This window comes from Fukomys damarensis, unplaced genomic scaffold (assembly GCF_012274545.1).
Source record: "Fukomys damarensis isolate Sample0158 unplaced genomic scaffold, DMR_v1.0_HiC HiC_scaffold_27, whole genome shotgun sequence".
NCBI classification, from domain to species: Eukaryota; Metazoa; Chordata; class Mammalia; order Rodentia; family Bathyergidae; genus Fukomys; species Fukomys damarensis.
Window position 1 is genome coordinate 20,720,620 of NW_022900939.1, and position 25,457 is coordinate 20,746,076.

General features: G+C 36.7%; 1 protein-coding gene across 20 annotated transcripts in view; it reads right to left on the reverse strand.

The window, feature by feature from the left end:
• Ppp6r3 (protein phosphatase 6 regulatory subunit 3) overlaps positions 1-25,457 on the reverse strand; it is a 142,450-nt gene that overhangs the window by 51,999 nt on the left and 64,994 nt on the right. For all 20 annotated transcript variants that reach the window (XM_033756756.1, XM_033756753.1, XM_033756749.1 and 17 more), the window contains exon 8: positions 19,252-19,365. In XM_033756756.1, coding sequence (XP_033612647.1) covers positions 19,252-19,365 — 114 coding nt within the window. The remainder of the gene's footprint in view (positions 1-19,251; positions 19,366-25,457) is intronic.

Genomic DNA, 25,457 nt, shown 5'->3' on the forward strand with positions numbered 1-25,457 from the left:
CCGGGGCACCCCGATATGATCGAATCTAAAAGGACTACAGACAGTTATCTGTTGAGAAATTATGTGATCTCTCTATATTCTCTTAAACCTCCTAACTCTTTAAATTATTATACTAATAGCAGGTCTCTAACAATAAAATTTAAGAAACAAATAGAGATATAATCCTTTAATTACAGGCACATCGTACTGTCCGTTAGTTTGGTATGCTAACAATAAACAAGTCGGTATGTGTTCCATAAAGTCACTCCAGGGTAAAAAAAAAAAAAAACACCATTTCCCATGAAAAAGGTTTAAATTATTCTTCTACATGAAGCCTAGTCTATAGTCACTCTGACCTATCACTTGTAAGAAAACCATTACAGTGGAATGAGACTTCCAAATCTCAACTAGTATTAGTGACTACATGGGTACAGTGGTTCTCACGATGGGGACAGGAAAGAGTTCTGAATGGGAGGAGATTAGGGTTAAGGTCTAAAAATGGGAGTATGAAGTTCAAATCAAAAGATACATGTAGGGCTGGGGATTAAGCTCAGTGGCACCGTGCCTACCTTGTAAGAGCAAGGTACTGAGTTCAATCCCTGGTACCAAAACTAACTAAATAAATAATTTTAAAAAGATACAACTGAAAGTGGTGTGTTGAATCCAGGATAGTGCAAAACTAGAGGTTAATAGGGCCAGGAATTTAGCTCAGTGGTGCCACCACCTGCCTCACTAGCTCAAGGTCCCAAATTCAATCCCTGATAATCCAAAAAAAAGAAAAGGGTTAATAGTGCTGCTGCTGGAGTGAGGCTGAGCCCAAATCCAGCCTCTTCACTTACTACTTATTAAACTGTAATGTAGAAAATAGGGCCACTCCACACCACCGCTCCTTGACTGCTTTGAGAAACAGGCTAATGCAAAGAGCTGAGAACATTGCCTGGCACACACCGAGCTCCTAGAGAGTGCTTACCAGCAACTATGGCTGGAAAACATCCTCAAATGTGAGTGATTTTCAACTCTGAGGGCTCAGAGAACAGCATTCATAAACTTTACTGTGAAGGAGGGAACAGAAAATGCCTCGGATTTTGAACATAGTACTTTAAAAAAAACGTGTAGGGGTTCTAATAATTTATGTAGCCAAATATAGTTTTCCTTAAAGTTTCTGTTAAGACAGCCATGCTTAAAAGTTCTTTGTAACTCCATAATTCTAGAGTACCTGCATATTTTTTCTAGTATTTTAAAATTTAACTCACCTGTATTTATTTTTTATAAATTTTTTATAAAATAGGCCTATTTTTTGCCACTTAACCATCTTTCTAGAACTAATCTTTCTTCATTTATAAGAAAATAAACTATATACTAAAATCTCTTAATCACTCATATAAGTTTTACTCACTGATTTAATATATGCTTTTAGTAACTGTCACTTTATGTACCTACCATGACCTAAGTACTACAGTCAATATCCATGGTGTTTTTATAATACTTACACTGGCATCGAAGTCCTATATTTATTGTAAAAATAGTGCATTTTAATATGCAGTAGGAAAATTCTTAGATATGTCTGTACTACTAAGTTTTGTTTACAAAGTGGTTCCATACTTTGTGTTCCCAACAGTGATGTGTGAGGCTTCCAACTGCAAATCATTATCAGTAGTGGGTACTGTCCATTCTGTTCTTGAGGTTTAGCCAAATGGTGGCCTCCAAAAGAAATGGCTATATATGTTAATTCTCAGAGACTGTAAATAGTACCTTATTTGGGAAAGTTCTTTGAAGATGTAATTAAGAATCTTGAGATGAAATATTATCCTGGATTAAGCAGGTGGCCCTAAATTCTATGACAAGGGTCCTTATGAAAGAAGAAAAACAGGCAAGATGCTACGACAAAGCATATCTGGCCACAAGCCAGGTATGCCAAGGGTCGCTGGAAGCTGGAAAAGACAAGAACACTTTTCTCTTAGCAATCCTCGGAGGAATATAACACTGCTGATGTCTTGATCATGAAGTTCTGGGGTTGAGAATAGCAAGAGAATAAATCACTACTATTTTAAGGAATAAAGTTTGGGGTAATTTATTTACAGCTACAAATACAAGTTCTTTGAAAGGTTAACTGGTATTACAATGTGGTTTTAACTTTAATTTCAAATGATTCTGGTCAATTTTTCATGTATTTATTTAAAATGAATATATATGCCTCTTATTCTTCAGCTGTCTGATTAAATCTTTCCATCTTAAAATTGGGTTGTTTTCTTCTTACTCTTTATGTATACAGATACAATTTCTTTCCCATACATGATTTGGAAATATTTTTCTGCCACCTTGTGGCTTGTCCTTTTTTTAAAAGACTGGGTCTTTCTATGTAGCCCAGGCTAACCTTGAACTCACAGAGATCCTCCTGTCTCAGCCTAAGTAGTACTGGCATTACAGGTATGTACCACCACACCTGACTGTTGTGCCTTTTTTTGGGGGGGTACCAGGGATTGAACTTGGGCCCTTGCACTTGCAAGGCAGGTGCCAGAACCACTCATCTAAATCCCCAGCCACTTTTGTGCTTTTAACAGAGCCTTCCAATGAACTAAATTTAATATTTTTAATGTAGCTTGAGTTATCAATTTTTCTTTTGTAGTCTGCAGGATCAAACCCAGGTCCTCATGTATGCTTTTCAAGGACTCTACCCGAGTCATTACCACAAAAATTTTCTTTCATGGATTGGGTTCTGACAATATATCTAAGAAAAGTCTATGTAACTCTGTGTCGAAGACTGTCTTCTGTTTTCTTCTGAAACCTTCAGTTTTATGATATATATTTAGTTATATGACCCATTTCAAGTTAATTTTCATGTAAGGTGCAAGGTACATATGGATATCCAAATTATTTGGGGGGGGTGGTATATGCATGTAGAACAGATCCATGACCATTTGTTGAAAATGCTTTCCTTTCTCTACTGAATTGCCAGCATATCTTTGTAAAAAACCTCATATATGTATGGGTCTACTCCTGGACTCTATTCTGTTCCAGGGATGTATAAGCCTATTCTTTCACTATACTATTTTGTCTACTACACATTTTTGTAAGAAGTCCTGCAAAAATAAAGCATGAGCCTTCCAGTTTTATTTTTCTCTTAGAAAATTGTTTTGACTATTGTATTTCCTCCATGTTTCCACATAAGCTTTAGATTAACTCAATTTCTATTAAAAATCATGCTTAGATTTTGATAGAATTGCACTAAATATACAAATCAGTTTCGGGAGAAATGGCATTTTAATAATGTTTAATTTTTTTATTCTATGAACACAGTATTTACATTTATTTAGGTCATCAATGATCTCATCAACATTTTAAGAGTTTTGGCATGAAACCTTATACACTGTCTAGAGTGTACCTCAGATTTCCTTTCGCTACGGTATGATAAATGGTACATTATAAATTTCAAATTTCAATTGTCCACTGTTGGTGTGCAGAAATACAATTAGTTTTAAAATACTGACTTTGTATCCTGCAATTTTGTTAAAATTACTTGTTCATTATAAGAGATTTATTTTAAAATACTGATTATGGATTTTCTATAATATTTCCCCAATTATCCATGAATAGATAGTTTTAGGCTGTCCTTTTTAATCTGGACACTTTTTCCTTTCCTGCTGATTGCGTCAATGGCCAGGGTCTTCTTGAACAAGGGTGAATTGGCATTGTAATGGTGAATATATGTGCCAACTCTCTTAACTTTGGGGAAAATTATTTTAGCCTTTATCACTATTCAAGTTCCTTTTTACTAATTTGCTGATATTTATCACGAAGGAATTTAAAATAAGGTTTTTCTTCATTACTCTGCTGATACATTGATTTGTTCTTGCATTCCCAAGATAAAGGCAGAACAGGGGATGTAGCTCTGTGGTAGAGCCATTGCCTAGCAGGTCTCCGGCACCATAAAACACACAGGTGTGTGCACACTCCACCCAAAACACAAGGGGACTGAAAAATGGCAGATTAGCAATCAGCAGCAAAATTCTCCCTCTCTGAGACCTGGAATACTGACTAGAAATTAACAACTTGGTGAAGAGAAAAAAAAAAAAAAAAAGTAGACTAGCAGAACTCAGGAAGGAAGTGACAGGAAAATTAGAAGCTCCATAGAGGGTGGAGCAATGGACCACAATGCAGAGAAAATAAAGCAGCCTGAAAGCTCCACCAGCTCCTGTGAAGGGGAAAGCTGCTTCCACAGATGCAAAGTAAGCCCCGTGATGGGAGCTCCAGAGACAAATAGCGGACTAGGTCAGTGTCAAGAGCCTGAGGAGAAGCTTATAGCTGTTGGGAACTACAAAAGTAGCATAGGTTTTTGCTCCAAGGTGATTCCTTCTGCACAGTGGGAGGAGAGAATTGAGCACATACATTGTCCACCATATTGCCAGAGAAAGCTTAATCAGGCATCAATTCAGGAAGGCCTTGATTATTTAAGTTTGAGACTCAGAACAACAAAAACACTTCACTTCGGGGTTCCCAGTATAATCTCTCCCACAATGATTGGGTGAGAGACGGCATGGGAGACAGTCAGTGGCCAACAGGGAAGTGAGCTAGAGAGAGAGAAGGCCTGAGAAATTTAAATCAGGCCATGAAGGCCATGGGCTCCACCATGAAGGACAAGGGTGAGAAGCTAGGCCAGGCTTGTGTCGCACACACAGATACAGTTGAATTTTTTTCTATTGCTAATAGAAGTATAATTGTTCAATTAAGTAGATATTTACTACATGTCAATATTTTGTCTTAGTGTTTGTCTTATAGTGTCTATGGTTAGGGTGGAACATTATTGTTTCTTATGGAACGTCAGTATCCAGTTTGTCTTGGACAATATTACTGTAGACCTTTTACTTGGTATTACCAGGATTGCAAAGTGGTTTCTATTAATAAGTTTCCTCTGCATATTAATATCCAGATCACCTTTGTAAAATTAACAATCCATGGTCCATTCAAGAAAATGAGTTGGGGACAATTACAGGCATCCTCCTCCCACAAATTAAGAAAGATGGTTGGCTCGTGGCTCATGAACAGAGGCAAAGGGTTATAGTTAGCCGTACCCAGAGTACATCATTGAAAAGTAAATATTAAATAAAGAGATCTCCATACTAGGAACAAAATCTTTCCACTACAAGTCTAGGCAACAAAATGCAAAAAACTGCAGCTCTCCCAAAGTTGATCCATGGCGTGTCTAAGGAAAGGAAAGCAAAAGCCACACAGATTATTTTAAAATGATGAGAAGAGATTAAAATCAGATGAGTAAGATATGCAGTGGGCTCACACAAGATATAACTACACATTAATAAAATGATCAGGGAAATTACAGAAGCACTGATCAAAAGCTAGCTGAGCTAAACAAAATGATACAAAACACAAGTAACCAGTTAAGCAAAGAATTAAGAGTTCATGAAATAAATCTAGATTAAAAATTATATGCAAAGCCAGGCATGGTGGCTCACACTTATAATCCCAGAACTCAGAAGGCTGAAGCAGGAGGATCGCTGTGAGTTAGAGGCCAGCCTGGGCTACATAGTGAGTTTCAGGTCAGTCTCAACTACATAGTGAGACCCTGTCTCAAAAAACCCAACCCGCCCAAAAAATTATATGTGTGTGTGTGTGTGTGTGCGCGCGCAAAGTCTGGGCAGCAGAAAAAACAAATATAAGGACATAGTGTCAGACTTAAAGACGGATGCTGTCAGAAATCAGCTATTCAAAAATACCTTAAAAACAAGAGAATGTGAAAAATGTTTCTAACAGATGATTCAAAAATGGCAATTCAAAGGTTAATTGGAATAAGTGAAAAATCAAAAGACAGCACAAAACCTGTTTATGAAATCACAGAAGAAAATTTTTCAAATACAGAGAAAGAATAAAACACACAGAACCTCAAATAGCCCTGATCTAAACAGAAACCCTCCATGACACAGTCAAAAATCACAGGAGTTCAACATAAAGACAGAATCTTAAAAGGTATTAGGGAATAAGAATGAATCACTTAAAAGGTAAACCTATTACAACTGCAGTAGACTTCTCAACATGAATTTTAAAAGCCAGGAAAGCTTACAGTGAAGTGTTTCAAGCCCTAAAAGATAACAACTTCCAACCGAGACTTACATATCCTAAAAAATGTTACTTCCAAAACTGTTGGAAAAATAAGGCATTTCCATGACAAAAAGCATCTCAACAAATTCATGACCACCAAACCAGTGCTACAAAAATTCTCTAGGTATACTAGTAAGAGACATAAATTCAACAGTGCCACAAAGTTAAAGAGAATGAATACAATGGACAGGGGGGCAGGGGATAGGAAAATAATGTAATGACAGGAATAAGTTAAGATCTTTCAGCAGTAACTCTCAATGCTCAATTCCCTAGCCAAAAGACACAGATTGCAAAATGGATCAACAAAGCCCAACAATATACTGTACACAAGAAAAATAAAATCCAAAAAGCAAATCACATTAAAAATCAAAGGACTACAGCTTCTCCTGCCCCAGCTGCCATTGCTCCAGCGCCTGGAGGTAGCCTGGGCCCCGATCCACCGCAGTAAGGAGAGCCACGCCTTCTCCCGCCCCAGCTGCTATCACTTGAGTGCCCCTGAACCCCCTAACACCACACCCACACCCACCCCACACACACATCCCCGCGCATTCTCAGACCTCCTGACTGTGCCAGTCTTTGGACCCACTCTGCAGAGGCAGAGGTGGTCATCAAGGGTATTTTTTGAGTTCCCAACTTTGAACATCTTTAAAGAAAGCATGGGAAACCTGTAATAGAATGTTGTGGAGTTCAACCATTCAGAAGGTTGGGGAACTCAATCTGGGCCTTGCAGCCTGAGGTCAGTCAGCGTCATGGGGTTCAGCCATCAGCTAACTGAGACCAGGGGTCTTGCATCCATCCTCACTCTGTCTGAGCCATTAAATGGTAAATACACTATATTGAAATTTTATTCACTGCAGACATGTTCTGGACTGCTTCTTGATTTCAATTTAATTCATATGATTTAAGGGTGATAGACTACTGACTAAAACAGGTGGTCAGTTTCCAAGTTGGGCTTGATCTTAATGTGGTGCTAATTGTATCAGTTGGGATAAAGCATTGTGGTTGATTTGATGAGCTATTTTCTCTGATGTCATGAAGATGAGAATGTCTGTGGGTCATTAGAGACACAGAAGCTAGGGCACAACTATATCAGGAAGATTTGGGTGATAACCCAGAGATTAAACCAAGGACAGTCCGACAACAAAAATAAAAATGAGAAAACACTTAAGCAAGACACAAGGACAGACTTCCAGTTCACCAATGGCAAAGAGTAGGGCAAATGAGGACGAAAAGGCCGATAGTGAACTACCAGGACACCCTGAACTCAAAGCACAGGAAGTAACAAAACAGATCAATCAGGCTCTAGAAAAATTCAAAACAGAAATAATTTCCCAGATAACCATAGAGATAGTGAGCAAAATGGAAGTCACGATTCGAGACTCTAGAGCAGAAACTGACAAAAAAATAGATGAGCTCAGGACCATGATAGAAGCCATGAAGGCCCAGCATAAGAAAGAAATGGAAAAAATAAACACCCAACATAGGAAAGAAATGGAATCCATAAAAGAGATTCAAACAGATATCCAGGAGATTAAACACTCCATTGAAAGTGTACGCAACAGAATAAAAGAATGGGAAGATAGACTCTCAGATATAGAAGATAAGATTGCAGTCAGTGACCATGAAAAGAGAGGTCTCTTAAAAACAGTAAGAGATCATGAGAAATCGATCCAACAACTCCTAGATGATGCAAAGAAGAATAACATAAGACTGATAGGAATCCATGAAGTAGCAGGAGAAAATACAAATGACTTTAAAAAGCTGTTCGCAGAATTAATGACAGAAAACTTCCCAAACAGAGGGGAAGAATTTGACATTCAGATAACTGAGGCATTAAGGACCCCAACTAGCTACAATCAAAAAAAATCTACACCTAGACGTATAATAATCAAGATCCCAGAAACCCAACAGAAGAACAAAATACTACAAGCAGTAAGAGAAAAGAAACAAATCACATACAAAGGAAAGCCCATCAGAATCACAGCAGACTTTTCAATACAAACCCTTGGGGCAAGGAGAGCCTGGAATGAGATATTTCAAGTACTAAAAGAGAACAACCTCCAACCTAGACTGATGTATCCTGCAAAACTCTCTTTCAAAGTGGATGGGGAAATAAGACACTTCCACAACAAAGAACACCTGAGAAACTACATGAATACGAAACCAGCACTACAAAAAATTCTAATCAAGATCCTAGAAAAAGACAATGAAGGCAACACCATGAGGCCCAACAGAGCAAATCAAATAGGCAAGGCAAGAAATTAAAAGAAGGTGAAAAAGTAAAAACAGTCAACAAAAGGCCAATAACATGTCAATAATGAGTCAGTACATATCAGTTATAACCAGCAATGTCAGTGGCCTCAACTCACCAACCAAGAGAAATAGACTGGCAAAATGGAATAAGAAACAAAATCTAACAATATGTTGTGTACAAGAAACACACCTAGTGCAAAAAGAAGCCCATAGACTGAAAGTGAAAAGATAGAAAACAATTCTCCATGTGACAGGAGCCCAGAAAAAAACAGGAGTAGCAATCTTATTTGCAGACAAAGTAAATTTCAAACCAAAACTGATTCTAGTATTATTGATGTAGGACGGTACTGTATCATACCTCTATGAATGTAAAATATCTTGCACCTGCTTTATGATACATAGTAGGGACTGTGCTTTAGCAGAGCTACATTTAATGATATTATTCTAGAATGTTCTCTTTACAGATGATGATTAAGATGCTAATAAAAAAAATGGTGCCAGGTACCACAACAGCAACAGAACTTTGCTGTTTGCTGGATATTATTCTTTTCTTGTTTTTTTTTTTTTTGTTTTTGTTTTGCTTTGTTCTGTTTTTTTTAATGGAATGTGCTGAATGTCTATAATTTTGTTCAGATGACTGCAGAACCTGGAAAAGCTGTTGCTATCGATGCATAACACACTGCTATTATTAGTCTTTTTATATATATATATATAAATTGAATTTTGGGAAACTTTAATGGTGCTGCCAACTTTGGGAAAAGTCATCCCAGTTTACTGTGTTGAGTTGGCATTGTACAGAAATGGACAGCCACAGTGGTCTAGAAATGTTAATTTTTTTAATTTTTATTTATTTATTTTTTCCATGTGTACAGGGGTAACACAATGTACTAAATATGTAAGGTCATATCTACATGGGTTTGATTACAAAAACTAATAAAGTATTCTCTAAATAATGAAAAAAAGAATAAGATAAGACTATAAGAGCAAGAAGCAATTTAAATATGTTCAGGGACCATTTTCATCTCCAGAATTAAGGATTATTTTAATGTTACATCATTGCCTTTTCTCTTTTACTTTCCTTTTTAGTTTTATTTTAGGATTCCCTATTTTTAATGTTCATACAAAGATTTTTTTAACTGAAATACCGAATAGTTTCTTTGGTGTGAAAAACTATAATAGTACACAGGATCCTAATGAGATAATTAATAATGTGAAACAGGAAGTAAAGGGGTAAAGGTGTAGGGAAAGTGGGAAGGGTGGGGAAAAGGTAATAACGGAGAGGAAAAAAATATGAGAAACTGAAAAAATGGAAATAAAGTGTTTGTAAATGGGGAGGGGAGGGGGGAACGGAGGGCAGGGACAAGGGAAATGAGAATCAAGACCTATTATGTAAAGATACAGAATCCCAATGATAAATGTAACTGTACTGCATACCTAGATTGTACCAATAAACTCAATAAAAAGAAAAAAAAATCAAAGGACTACAAACAATATTCCGTTCAACAGGAACGTGAGAAAAAAGCATGAGTAGCTATTCTAATTTCAGATAAAGTGAACTTCAAGCTACAACTGATTTAGAAGAGACAAAGCAGGTCACAACATATTGGCTAAGGGAACAATTCAACAGAAAGAAATAGCAATTATGAACACATATGCACCAAACATCAGTGTGCCCAACTTCATAAAACAAATACTGGACATTAGAAAAACTAAATAAACACTAACATAATTATAACAGAGGATCTCAATACCCAACTGTTACAAACGGACAGATCACCTAGAAAAAGAGATCAACAAAGAAATAACAAAGTTGAACAAAACCTTTGAACAAATGGACTTAATAGATATGTATAATGTTCCACCCAATGACAACACAATATACATTCTTCTCAGCTGACATGGAATCTTCTCCAAAATAGGCCACATGCTAGCACATAAAGCATGCTTAAGTAAATGAAAAAGAATCAAAATTAATCCATGTGTATTGTTATAGATCATAGCGTGCAAAAAAAAAAAAAAAAAAAAAAAGTGCAATGAAACCAGAACTCAATGGCAAAACAAACCAGTTATTATGCAAAGGAAAATTAACCAATACATGTTTGAGTAATTGATGGGTCACAGAAGAAATCAAGGAAGAAGACAGTTCTTAGAATGAAATGACAATGTCAGAAGAACATACCAGGACCTATGGGACAAAGGAAATTAAATAATACATTCTTGAATAATGAGTCACAGATGAAATCAAAGAATACAGTTCTTAGAATCAAGCAATAATCCCAGTAGAATATACCAGAACCTATTTAAAACAGTCCTAAGAGGGAAGTTTACAGTTGTGGATGTCCACATCAGAAAAACAGAGCAAGTGCCAATAAACTAATGTTGCACCTCAAGGTCCTGGAAAAACAAGAATAATGTAAATCTAGAGCTAAGACAAGGCAAGAAATTATAAAGAGCAAAAATTAATGAAATTGACACACACACACACACAAACAAACATATACAGTCAATGAATCAAGGAGTAAGTTCTTTGAAAGAACAAATAAAACAGACAAACTCTTAGAGAATCTATGGGGGGGCACCTAATCAATGCAATTAGAAATGAAAAAATAAGGGCCGGGGATTTAGCTCAGTGGTTCCACCACCTGCTTTGCAAGCACAAGGACCAGAGTTCGATCCCCGGTACCCAAAAAAAAAAAAAAAAAAAAAAAAAAAAAAAAAAAAAGAAAAAAGAAAAAAATGAAACAAAGAACCCTGGCAAAATTTATAAGATTATTAATGACTACTGTGAGAAGCCGTGATCTAATAAATTGGAGAATTTAGAAGAAATGGATATTTTGCTAGATGTATGTGAATCACCAAAAATAAACCAAGAAGATTTAGAGACCTTGAATAATCCAGAAACAGGCAACGAAACTGAAAAAGTAATAAGTGAACTACCAACTAAAAAAACCTCAATCATGACAGATTCATTACTGGCTTCTATAAGAACTTTAGGGAAGATCTAATGCCAATAATCCTCGAACTCTTTAATAAAATGAAAGGAAAGCAGTATTCCCAAAGTCATTCCTGGAGGCAAGAATTACCTTGATTACAAAACCAGAAAAGGACTCAACCAAAAAAAGAGTACTACAGGGCAATCTTTTCAGTGAAGAGATCTTCAATAAGATACTGGCAAACAGAATGCAACAAATCATCAAAAAGATCATGTTACATGACCAAGCAGGATTCATTACAGGGATGTAGGGCTGGTTCTACATATGTGAATCAACAAATGTTACATAAGACATAAAGACAATCAAGGACATGATCATCTCAATAGATGCAGAAAAAACAGTTGACAAAATACAATATCCATTCATGATAAAAACCCTGAAGATAATAGGCACAGGTCTTTTACTCAACATGATAAAAGCCATCTATGACAAAACAATGGCCAAAATCATATTAAATGGAGAGAAGCTGAAAGCTTTCCCTCTAAAATCAAGAAGACAAGGGTGTCCACTATCACCACTCCTGTTCAATATAATTCTGGAAACATTAGCAAGTGCATTAAATAAAAGAGGGTAATAAAAAGGATATGGGTAGGAAAAGTAGTAGTTAAAATACTATTATTTGCAATAAGGCTGTACACTAAGACCTCATAAACTCCTTGTAATTGTTACTTCTTTTTCTTCTTTTTTTGGACAGTCTCACTATGTAGGCCAGGCTGGCCTTAAACTTGTGATGATCCTCCTGCCTCTACTCTGCCTCCAAGTGCTGGGATTACAGGTGTGCACCACCATACCCAGGGTTGTCACTTCTTTCTGTTGGTGAGTTTCTTTAACCAATATACAGTGATTGTCTTTGGCTCTCTTGATTTTGACTTGAAGTTCACTTTATCTGAATATAGTAAGATAGCTAAGCCTGTTTTTTAATGGATTCCTGTAGCATGGAATATTGTTTTCCATCCTTTGATTTTTAATCTGAGTTTCCTTACAGGTTAAATATGCTTCTTGTATACAGCATACTGTTGGATTTTATGTCTTGCCCCATTCTGATAGTTTGTACTTTTCACTTTGGAACTGAGGCCATTTACACTGAGTTATTACTGATAGGTTCTAACCTATTCCTATTATTGCTTTATTTTCCTGTTGCTGATCCCCTATCTTTTCCTTCTACTTAACTGTTCACCCTACCTGTTGTATTCATTCTATGTGACTTTCTGTCAGGTTAGCTTACTGTCTCTTTTCCAGAGTATCCTTAAGAATTTTCTGGAGTGCTGGTTTAGTGGTTGTGAATTTCTTTAGGTTCTCCTCTGAAAGCTTATTTCTCTATTAATTCTGAAAGATAGTTTTGCAGGATATGTCATCCTGTATTGGAAATTGTGTTCTTTTAGGGCTTGAAATACTTCACTTCAAGCTCTCCTGGCCTTTAAGGAAGTCTACTGTAATTTCAATCAGTTTTCCTTTATAGTTTTTCTCTAACTGCTTTTAAGATTCTGTTCTTAAAATGGACTTCTGGGATCTTTTCTGATCATGACTACTTGGGATTCTACATGTTTCACTTACCTGTATGTGAAATTCTTTTACCGTATTTGCAAAGTTTTCAGCTATTATTTCAGTAAACAAGTTTTTTATGCCATTTGTGCTCGTTTTTTCCCCCACTAACTCCAATTACTCTTAGTCCTCTGTATCATCTAAGAGCTGCTGGATCAATTTTTCATGTTTTCTTGTTTTTTAGTATGTTTCTCATTAACTGGAACTGACAACAGTCCTGTCTTCTAGTCCTGAGACACTGTTCTCACACTGGTCACTTCTGTTGCCCATAGTTTCAACACAAATTTTAATCTCCTGAATTTCTATCTGGAGCCATTTTATAGACTAATTCAGAGGGGGCCATGCTGAGGCTTGTGGGTTTACTGCTGTGGAAAGTTTTGCTTCTAGCATGGAGATCTCTTCAGTTAATGTCTACTTTTTTGGTAGCTTCTCTGGGTGTGGCTAACTATTGGCCTTTGTCTCTGTCCCAGGATCCAACCACTTCCATTTACTTTAAATGGGAGGTTATAGAATGTCTGGCCCAACATGCAGTTCTCTTGGAATGGGCTACAGTATTGCTAATGACCCCTAGGCAATCTAGATATAGTCAAATCAAGAAAACCAATTAATAGCAACACTTATAACTTTGCTATAATAATAAGGCTATCATCAATTAATTATACCATTAAATGCAAGCTCAATAATGACAAACATTAAGGACCAATAAAATACCACCCTTGTTCATAGAAAAGAGATCTATAATTATAGTATGAACAATAAGACAAACCAAATACTAACCTACTATTTTTGTTTTGTTTTTTGAGACAGGGTCTCATTATTTTTGTTTGTTTTTTGTAGTTTTTTTGAGACAGGGTCTCACTGTATCATTGAGACTGACCTGGAACTCACTGTGTAGCCCAGGCTGGTTTCGAACTCACAGAGATCCTCCTGCCTCTACCTCCTCAGTTTTGGGATTACAGGCATGTGCCACCATGTCTGGCAGCCTATACTGACCTACACTAAATATCTACTCAATGAAACAAGTTTGCCTCCTCTAACAATAGCACAACAACAATGGAATAAAATTAACCATCTAGAGGTTCATAAAGCCTAGTAGTTATATGACTAAAGGTGGAAGGAGTGGGGAACTGGAAAATGGGGGGGGGGGGGCATGCTAAAATTTGAAAATTAACTGATTGGATATAAGGACAGAAAATTAAGACAGAGGGTCCTACTGAGTAGAAGGAAATTAACAGTGATAGAGAAGAAAAATTTTTTCACTGGAAAAAATGAATGTGAAACAGAAGAAAAAAAGAGAAAAAGCAAAAACGAGATAAAAGAAAAAAAAAGTTAGAAGGGAAAAAATAAACTAAAAGAAAAGAATAAATAAAGTGGGAGAAAACCCCCTAACCCTGAAAAAATACAAAGGAAAGCTAAAAATAATACAAAATAGGAAAATCAAGAAAAGATTTAGTCAAAGTAAGAATTCCTGTGTTATTGAAAGAGTAGTTTCTTTCCACAACTTGAATTCTTGGGATGTAGCCTGACACAATTTTCTATGCCTAGCTTTTAGGACTTATAGGTATTTGAGGTACCCTCCTTGCACTAATGGCCCCTCTGTTTGTTCCCCCCAGAATGAAACCATTGTGTGTCCTCACTCTCACTGGTAGAATGGGGAACACCACGAGCCCTCTGCTCTTCATTCTCTGCTGGATGTAGGCTGCAAGGCCTGTGTTCAAGTGGGCTGCTGGACTTAATGTCAACAGCTATAGGGTCTGCTTGTCTCTATAGATGATCTGGTTGGTTGGTTAGTTTTTGTCTCTGCTGCCCCAAGCTGTGCTACCCTGGAGGCAGAGTGCTGCTACTGGGTCTCAAGTCTGGTCTCTCCAATGATGGTGAAAGGGCTGCTGCTTTGAGTCCACTCCCTTGTGTGTATGTCTGTGGAGGGTATTGTGCTAAACTCTCCTTAAAATTCTTACGTTGATAGTCTAACCTCCAACATGAAGGAAATGGAGCTTTTGGGAGATGATTAATTAGGTCATGTACTGGAACCCTCATGAATGGGATTAGTGCCCTTACAAGAAGAGAACACAGTTTGCTTCCTCTTTACGACATGAAGGTATAAGTAGAAGGAAGCCACTTGCAAACCACACCAATTACTAGATCTGCCAATTGCTTGATCTTAGGCTTCTTAGTCTACAGACTTAGAATTAAATACCTTATTCTATGGTAAGCTGTTATAGCAGCACAACTAGGATACTTATAAAAATTCCTTATGTACTTCTAAAGAGTATTCTATTGTTCCTCGGGGGTACATCCTACAAGTGTCAATCAGGATGAGTGGATTGCTAGTGTTGTTCAAGACTTCTGTATTATTTTTCTGCCTAAATATTCTATTTTCTATACGGAAAAATTACAAAGATAGTACAGAGTCAATGTGTAACCCATAACCAGTTTTCTTCTATTAATACATTAGTAATGTACTTTTGTCACAGTAAGCCAATACTGACATAAAATTCATAATTTATTCAGATTTTAATTTTTACTTAATGAATATTCTGTTGTGTAATCCCATCAAATGTAAAACACATTTAGTTGCTGTGTCTCCTTAGCCTCTTTTTAACTGTGACAGACTTTGTTTTTTGATTACCTTCCAGCTGAGGTATTTACCTTACAGGTATTTTGCAGGATATATCTTTCCACTGAGGCATACAGGTGTTTTTCTGATGGTTTGAGGTATTTGGAAGGAAGACCTCAGGGCTAAAGTGCCATCTCCAATACATTATATCAAGGGCATGCACTATGTACATGCCTTATCACTGCTGCTGACTAATTACCTGGCTGAGACAGTGTCAAGTTTCTCCATTGAAAAGTTACTCTTCTTATTCTTTTTTTCCATACTGCACTGTTAGAAGTTACTAAGTCACTTAAGGCAAACCACACTTTAAATTGAGGGAAGAGCCGGGCATGGTGACGCACGCCTGTAATCCCAGCACTCAGGAGGCTGAGGAAGGAGGATCGCTGTGAGTTCAAGACCAACCTGGACTACATAGTGAGTTCCAGGTCAGTCTCAACTACATAGTGAGACCCTGTCTCAAAAAACCAAAAAATAAAAAATAAAATAAAATTAAGTGAAGAGTTATATTTTAGCCCCTTGAGGATGGAGTATCTACGTGACCTATATGGAATTCTATATCAAAGATATTTTCTCTAATTTTTCAATCATTTGTTTCTTCACTATAGGCATACATTTTATAATTTTGGCTATAATACTAATTAATTTTGTTATGCAAATTATTTCAGCTTTGGCCACTGGAAGCTCTTTCTGTTGACCCCAGTGTCCCTTTGACAGATGCCACCATTTATATTTGTGGGTGTGTATATTTGAGCACTTCTTTAATTTCTGGCACTTTTAAAGATATTCTAAACTTGAATGTCTAATGTCCTACCAATTTCTCAAAGGATTCCTGGTTCCTTTCACCTGATATCACTATAAATGATATGACAAACCAAGATTTGGGCGGAGGATTTTTTTCTTTTTTTTTTTTTGGTACTGGGGATCAAACTCAGGACCTTGCCTGATTGCAAGGCAGTGGCAGCACCACTGAGCTAAATCCCCGGCCCTGAGCAAAGGATATTTGTTCCCGGTGCTTTGACATTACTTCTGGGCCCTTTTTTATTTAACTCTTTGTATTTTGTTATGGCTTTTTTATTTTTTCCAGTACTGGGAATCAAATTTAGGGCCTTGCACTTGCAAGGCAGGTGTGGCACCACTGAGCTAAATTTCCAACTGTTACAGGTAACTTTCTAATGTTCTATGCTCATTTTTTGCTCAATTATGTCAAAGTTTATCAAAAAGCCCAGAGACATTCTTCATTTGTGCTACTGTTTTTCATTTCAATCATTTCTATGTGATCTTCCACCTCTGCTAAAAATTCTTCAGCTGTTTACATACTGTCCACTTGTTCTATATGTCCTTAAGGTGACAATGAGATTTATATCAAATCCCTTTCCAACAGTTTTAAGTTTTTTTTTCATGCATGTGTATGTATGTGTGCGTGTGTGTGTGTATTCTGAGACAAGATCTCCCTAGGCTGGCTTTGAACTCATTGTTATCCAGGCTAGCCTTGAACTCATGGCAATCTTCCTGGCTCATTCTCCTGAGTACTAGAATTTCAGGCATGCACCAACCACCACACTTGGTAATTCTACTATTCTATTATTGCTTGGGAATTTGTTAGGTTCGTTCCTTTTTTGTGTGTGTGTGCGCCTCATAATTTTTGGTTGATAGGTGGACAGCTTGTGTAGAAGAGTAGAAACTAATATACACAGTATTTATGTAAGAATGGATATATCTCTTTTTTTCTAGACATTTAGTTACAGGGGATTTGAATCAATCTAGTAAGCAGCTGAAATACATTTGGGTTTTGTTACTACGATTTCCTTCAAGTCTCTCCAGTTACTGTGGATTTAAAGTCAGGACCAGTGTGCCAAGTTTTTCTCAATGTTTGTTCCACTGCTGGCTTAAGATGTTCCATTTAAGCTTTTTTCACTTACCTGGGGAGAGTCTCCTTCAATGTACTACCCGTCCCTCCAACAGCAACCTATTATGTGTTTCTTGATACTTGGAGGCCTGACAGTGGGATAGGGTAGAGGAAAATGGCTCTGTTGTTTTGGTTTAGCGTCAGTCTTAGTGTCCTTAAGTCTCAGAAGTAGGGAATTCTCAGTGATCTTGCCCTTAGTGGTAGGGGACCTCTAATGTCTGGGCTTAGAATGTGTTCCTGCCTATTCCATGGGTTAAAGGAGTTTTTTTGCTGGTCCTCTCCTCCCACTACAAATGATCTTCACTATGTCCTCAAAGAGTTTGCTTCCCTTTTCTCAGCGGCTTAGTTTTGGTCAGTACTCTTGGAGGGGTACTGTACAATCCCAAAGATTGCTTCTTCATTGGTGAGGCCTACACTACAATAGGAGCTTGCTTTCTTGCCTTGTCACTAGTGTTTCTCTGAAGAAGTGCAAGTATATGCAAGTCAACCTGGTGTCCATAGCTTTCAGGGTTTCTTCATTTCCTCTGCCCTCTAAAATGCTTTGGGAATTACATAACTGACTATTATTCTAATACTCTTATTTTTAAAGTCTGAAATATACTTTCAACAAAATGATAAGGAAAACTGTGTATGAGAATGTACCTCAGCTGCTAGATTAAGATACCTGCAATATGCAATAATTTGCCTATTTTTGATCTTTGTTTGGAATTCACTTTATTTTCTCAACATTTGATTTCAACTATTTATTCTTAATATTAAATTTCAAAATCATAATAATTTTCACATGGTTATGTTTCTTGATTGTAACTTACCAGTATATTTCCTTAAATTCTTCATTGTTATGTATTTTTCCATTTGACTTTGGTAAGTAATTGTATCCCAGGAACTGTCCAACATAGAACACTGAGTTCTCATGTGCTCCAAAATGGCTCTTTTGCTCTTACACATCAAGAGTGTTTCCAGGCTCACAAACCTTGCCCTCTGCTTTCTCACATTTAGTTTTACAAACAAGACACCTAGCAATTTGAATGCCTTCATAAATTGCTTAGTTTTCTTTTCTGGATAAGTTTATGATTTATTCTTATACCTGGGATTCTGAAATTTTAGGATAAAGCTAAAAATCTGAGTCTTATTTATTTATTTTGGTTTTTTGAGACAGGGTCTCACTATGTAGTTGAGACTGACCTGGAACTCACTATGTAGCCCAGGCTGGTCTCGAACTCACAGCAATCCTCCTGCCTCAGCCTCTGAGTCTTATTTTAAATATTTAATCTTGCTTGGTATTTTATAAACTTTTCTAGTTTGAGAATAAAATTTCTGGCCAGAAATTTCCCTCTATTACTTTTTTTAATTGACTTTTCTGATTAAGTTGTATAATTAAATGTTTTCATATGTAAAACTCTTTTAAGTTTTTTTTTTTCAGATTTCTTTCTTTCGTAAGTCCACATAAACCCACAGCCCTGGCTAACATGTTTTCAAATCCTTGCAAGTGACAGTGGGTGCTATGGCTTCGATGCAAAAGCAGCATACTCACATACCACAGCCTGTATAATAACTTAAGTTGCTTAACTTATTTAAAATACTACTTACCAAGGAAGATATATAAAATTGCAGATACAATCTCCAAATTGCAACATATTTGAAGCAATGCCCACTAACAGCCCTTCCATTATTACTGACCCAATATTAAACAAACCAGCAACATATCAGGAATTGGAGAAGCTGGGGTTAGTGAGGTTGTTTTTTAGCATTAAAAAAAATAGTAATCTAAAAGATTCAATCCCCAGTACAAAAAAAGAAAAAACTAAAAGAGAAATTATATTGTTTTGCAAAATAAATGGAAAGCTTACGTTGGTCGACGTGTCTCAAGTAAAGTCAGCAAAATCTGGATTGCACTGACTATGGCTGATTCATTTTTCTCCTTGTGGAAAATATTTGATAGAAGCTGCTCTATAATTTCTTGCCTAGGGAAATAAATAAATAGTCAAACACTAATTGTAAGATCACTTAACACTAACAACTCATATAAGAGTTCATCTATCGTGGACACATTTATTTTGCTTAAGAGTTTATTTTAGTAGACTTATTGAAGTCACTGATTTCTGCTTATTTTAAATGCAACTCAGAGGGCCGGTTCCATTGCCTGCCTCACAAGCGCAAGGGCCTGAGTTCGATCCCAGTTCCAAAAAGTTTAAAAATAAATGCAACTCAAAAATACACACACACACACACACACACACACACACAGGGGCCAGGGATTTAGCTCAGTGGTGCCGCTGCCCAGCCTCCCAAGCACAAGGACCTGAGATCAATCCCTGGTACCAAAAAAAAAAATACACACACACATACATGCACACATGCACAACCTACTTCCTCTCAGCAAAATAATCTGGGCCCTGCATGCCTTTGCCAATCTTGTTAACAGGCAACAAATTTCAAAGCTGGAAGTCACCTCTTCCCAAGACCAAAGAGTGATTATGGCTGAAGAAAAAAAACTTAAAATCTTTCACTCCCCCCACAGGAGGGAGTAAAATTTTCAAAAAGGCCAATTAGAAACCATAAATGTTTCTCCACAAATGTAAAAAGTACAATTAACAAAGATCTAAAAAAAACAAAAAAAAAAACAAAACATGAACTGTTACCTTTTATTCTACAATTAGTACTTGGTAAATCAAAATACGGTATCACTGAAATGGATCCAACTACCCTATTGCCAAAAATCATTCTCTACAGATGCTTCCATTATACTTCTTGCACATGAATGCAGTATCACAATTAACAGAAAACACAAGGGTAGTCAGTACTTAAATTTATATGGACATTCTCTAGGGAAACCTCAGTTTCTCAGATCTCAGTGACTTTCCAAATGTATTTGAAGTAAGAAAAGGAATCTCAGTCAGGTGTGGTGGCACACATCTATAATCTCAGTATTCTGGGAGCCTAAAGAAGGAAGCTTCCAACTCTGAGCCCAGCTTGAACAATTTAGCAAGAAACTGTCTGAAAATAAAAAATTCAAAACGGCAGCGGGGAGATAGCTCGGTGCAAAGGTCTTGGGTTCAATCCCTAATACCACCACCAACAACAAAAAAAACTCACTTAAAATGTGACATGCGGCTATGTTGTTCCTGGTTGCTTGCCTGGCAAGCACCCCAAGGTACAGCTGTGCTGTTTTGCACACCAGTTCCCTTAAGCCTAGCCCAACAAGGGGAGACAATGAAGCAAATAAACCCAATATTTAACCTAACTTCAGAAGATCTCCTTGTAGGAAGAGACTATCAAGTACTACTCCCAGACCAGTACTAAAAAACTGCCTATGAGACCACCGGCCCAAACAGTGCTGTTATTCAGCACAGCATACATTCGTCCTCAGGATAAACATTAAGTTTGGAACTGAGCTCTGGAAAACAGACTTTTACTAAGTATGTATATTCTTCAGATGGTGAATAGCCCTAATACAAGGGGGCCGGGCCAACACAGCAGGAAACCGTACATGCCCATATTCTCCTCATTCAACTGTAGTATTCTTACTATCAGAGAGCAAGATTACACTTTCATAAGATTACTTATGCCTAAAGATAATGCCTAATAGGCCCATGTTATTTCATGGCTATATCATATTGGAATTCTGCCATATCCATGAATAAATTCTAATGAACAACCTAATAACCAGAAAAAGTTGAGGATCAAGATTCAATGACACAGTAGGTGTGTCATATTCTGAGTCTTACTTAGACATATGACTTCCATCAAATTATAAATGAAGCACTGAGCTTGTCAAACAAGTTCAAAGGAATGCCTTCATTTTTTTTTTTTAGATAAAAAAGGCACATGAGATAGAATACAAAGAGTCTACCAAAAATGTACACAAACTTGAGGAAAAGAAAATTTTATGATTTTTTTTCAACAGGTGGTGTTACCCTCATATGGGGGATCCTAAAGAATATCATGTATCACAGAAAACCGACAGCACTGCCAGCCCTTAGAGAAGAAATTAAAAATCTATGCACAGCAATCTCAATAACCAAGATTACCCAAGCAACAGTTTACTGTACTAATAAACATCTAGAAGCTAAAGGGTACCACTTAGAGCACCTCTTATAATTGTAAGATCAGAGATAACTTGTATTAATTTCACACCTCAATATATTTAGTATTAAAATATATATACAAATTTTTCTTTTCCTAAAGTATGTGTACTTTTTTTTTGGACAGATTCTGTTATTTACTTTCCTATTATTTAAAGCAAGAGCACTAGGTGAGAATTAGTGACATTTATCATATGAACTGTTGATGCATGAAGTATGTAGGTTCTTTATCCATACCTGTGGGACAACATTTCATTTTGGTTTTTGTTTTTTGTATGAGAAGCCACAACAAAGACTTCTATAAAACTGGCACAAATGTAATCAAATCCAACTCATTCTAAACTCGTTAGTATTCAGAATTAAGAGATACACAGTCCAATTCTCAGATAACTTTTATGAATTTCTGAATTTCAATCATTTTTCAGAGCCACTATATGGAATGCATCCAATTTAGGTCCAGACTGCATCCCAAGCTTGTTACTACTGCTTCTCTACCATTCTCTTTAACCTTGGCTCATTTGAAATTCTTACATGCTAACATTTATCTATACATGTGATGTTTACATATACAGTGATGCCCAATTTGTAGGTTGACATAGGTAAATTGCGTATTATATGTTATCAGAAAACTGTACTATGTAACAACTATTTTATTAAATATGTAGATGTTACTGCTATGGTGATTCGTGAGTTTTCTACAGAAGCCTGTTGTCTTTTCTGAAACAGACACTAAAAGAACTGTCATAATGTAGGAATATATCAGGTTTATAGAAGTTTGGTTCTCACTTTAAAAGACTGGGAAGTCCTGTTACAATTCTCTCCACTAAGTACAGTAGAAGTTTTATATTCAGTAACATGACAGGAATAGTGATTCATTAGGTCCACGTACTTGAAGAAATTTAATATTTTATGATACAAATTTTGAGCATATACTCAACTTCATTTCAAAACCTACAGGTGTCTGACTCAGGACTAAAGATGTACTTTGAAATATCAACACAAGCACATATATAGACTCTAATGGCTCTGTTCCTGACACATTTGGTTCAAATAAAGCTGTGTGGACAGATGACAGTGGTAGCCTTGAGGAACTCAGAGATCATTAATGAACAGTTTGGATATTCAGACTGAAGGCACACTGGCCACTTACTACACATGGCTACCAATCAACAGTCAAAATATACTTCACCTGATTTGACATGTTCTAAGTCAAGTTAAATCTAAGTCTGGATTTCAAGAATTTGTACCAAAAAAAATTTAAACTATATGTGATTTTTATTACATCTATGTTGAATAGAAATTTGGTAATCCACATGAAATTCCTAATATTTCACTTTTTTAGACTACTCAAATGGAAATTTTACAGGGTTCAACCTAATGACTACTATAATTAGCATCTGGATGGAGAAAGTTTGTATGTTTGTATATTTTACTCAGCAGCTTGTAGTCTGTTGCAGTTGTGCTACTTCAGGAATGCATCCATGCTTTTCTGCAACAGATGCTGGGAATACCTAACTTTACTGCTCGCAATTTAAATTAAAGTACATTGTCTCTAATTTGTTTCTTACCTGTTGTTACCAGAGAAACAAGTTTTATTTTGAAAGAGTAGTCCCAGCACCAACCCCCAAAAGTCATAAAGGTCATAAGCCAAAAATACAAAACAACCTCACTATATAGGAGTACAAAAAGATTAACATTAAAAAGGCAACCCAGTTGTTGATTCTGTGTGCTAGTTCCCTGTACAAATGAGGTTTTGTTCATAGAGTTCCACCTTGCCTATCTTCTAACAACTGTGTTTCTGTTTTAATATTTAGATCTCTGATCCATTTCAATTTTAATTTAGTGCATGGTGAGAGATATGAGCCTAGTTTTAATCTCTGGCATGTAGAAACCCATTTTTTTTCCAGCACCATTTATTAAAGAGGCTATCTTTCCTCCAGTAAGGGTATTTGGCTCCTTTGTCAAAGATAAAGTGGCTGAGAATGTCTAAAGTTGTTTCTGCAACTGTTAATCTATTCCACTGATCCTCAAGTTGGTTTCTTTGCCAGGATCATGCTTTATATCACAGTAACTTTGTAGTATAGTTTCAAATTGAGGATTGTGATATCCCTTACTATGTAATGTTTGGATTGTTTTCTCTAGTTCTGTAAAATATGCTGCTGTAACTTCAATGGGGATTGCACTGAATCTATACAGCAGCTTTGGAAGTATGGCCATTTTCACTATATTGATTCTTCCTAACCAAAAACAAGAGATGACTTTCTGTTTTCTGATATCCTCTTTGATCTTTCAGAGTGCTGTAGTTTTCAAAATGGGGATTTTTTTTACTTCCTTCATTAGACTGATTCCTAGATATTTCATTTTTTTGGATGCTATTGTGAAAGGAGTCGATTCTCCAGTTCCTCTCTCAATGAGTCTGTTGTTTGTGCAGAGGAAAGCTATTGATCTCTGAGTGCTGACCTTGTATCCAGCTACTTACTGAATTTGGTTATTAGGTCTAGAAGATTTTTGGGGCTCTTCTGTTTAGAGTATCATGTTATCTGCACATAATGATAACTTTACCTCTTCATTTCCTATCTTTATTCTTTTTATTTCTTTCACTCTTCTAATTGCTGTGGCTAATGTTTCCAGAACTACATTAAACAGAGTGGATAGTACACATCCTTGTCTTATTCCTGATTTTAGTGTGAAGGAGTTCAGTTTTTAACCATTTAGTAAGTTGCTGTTTGTTTTTCATAAATGGCTTTTATCAAGTTGAGATAAAGACTATCTAATTCTCTGTAGTTTTTATGATGAATGGGTGTTGGATTTTGTTGAATGCTTTTTCTAAATCTATTGAGATGATCATATGGTTTTTTCCTTGACTCTGCTAATACAGTGTATTACATTTATCAATTTTTCAATGTTGAACAATCCCTGCATCCCTGGGACTTGGTCAGGGTGTACAATCCTCTTGATGATCTTTTGCATCCTGTTCGCCAGTGTCTTATTGAGGATTTTTAAGTCTATGTTCATTAGGGAGATTGGGAGTGTTGTCTTTTTTGGTTGGGTCTTTCTCCGCTTTTGGGATCAAGGTGATGTTTGCTCCCAGGAATGAATATGGGAGTACTGCTTCCCTTTCAATTTCATTGAAGAGTTGAAGCAGTAGTGGCAATAGCTCTTCTCTAAATACCTTGAGAATTCAACAATGAAGCCATCAGGACCTGGGCTTTTCTTTGTTGGTAAGTTTAAAAAGCTTCTGCATAGCAAGAGAAACCACCAACAGAGTGAAGAGATAACCCACACTTGTAGTACCAACTGTTCTTCAAAGGTGTACTGTCTAGAATATATAAAGAACTTAAAAATCAGCTGCCCCCGTAATCAAAAAACGGGCATCTAGGGCCAGGGATTTAGCTCAGTGCTTCCGCCACCTGCCTTGCAAGTGCAAAGACCTAAGTTCGATCCCCGGTACCAAAAAATAAAATTAAATTAAATTTAAAAAAAACGGGCATCTGAAATGCACAGACACTTCTCAGGCAAAGAAGTAGAAGCAGCAAATAAACATATGAAGAAATGTTCAACATCACGGGCCATTCAAGAGATGCAAGTAAAAACAACACTGAGATTCCACCTCACTCCAGAAAGAATGTCTGCCACCAAGAAATCAACAAATAACAAATGCTGGTGGGGCTGAGGAGAATAAGGAACACTTCTCCACTGTTGCTAGTACAGACTGATGCAATCACTGTGGAAATCGGTGTGGAGATTTCTCAAAAAACTAGGATTAGAAGTCCCATTTGACTCAGCTATTCCCCCACTGGGTATCTTCCCTAAAGAATTAAAAGTATCATACCACAGTAATATATGCACACCCATGTTTATAGCGGCACAGTCTGTAATAGCTAAATCTTGGAAATAGCCCAAATGCCCATCAACTGGTGACTGGATAAAGGGGTGTGTGTGTGTGTGTGTGTGTGTGTGTGTGTGTGTGT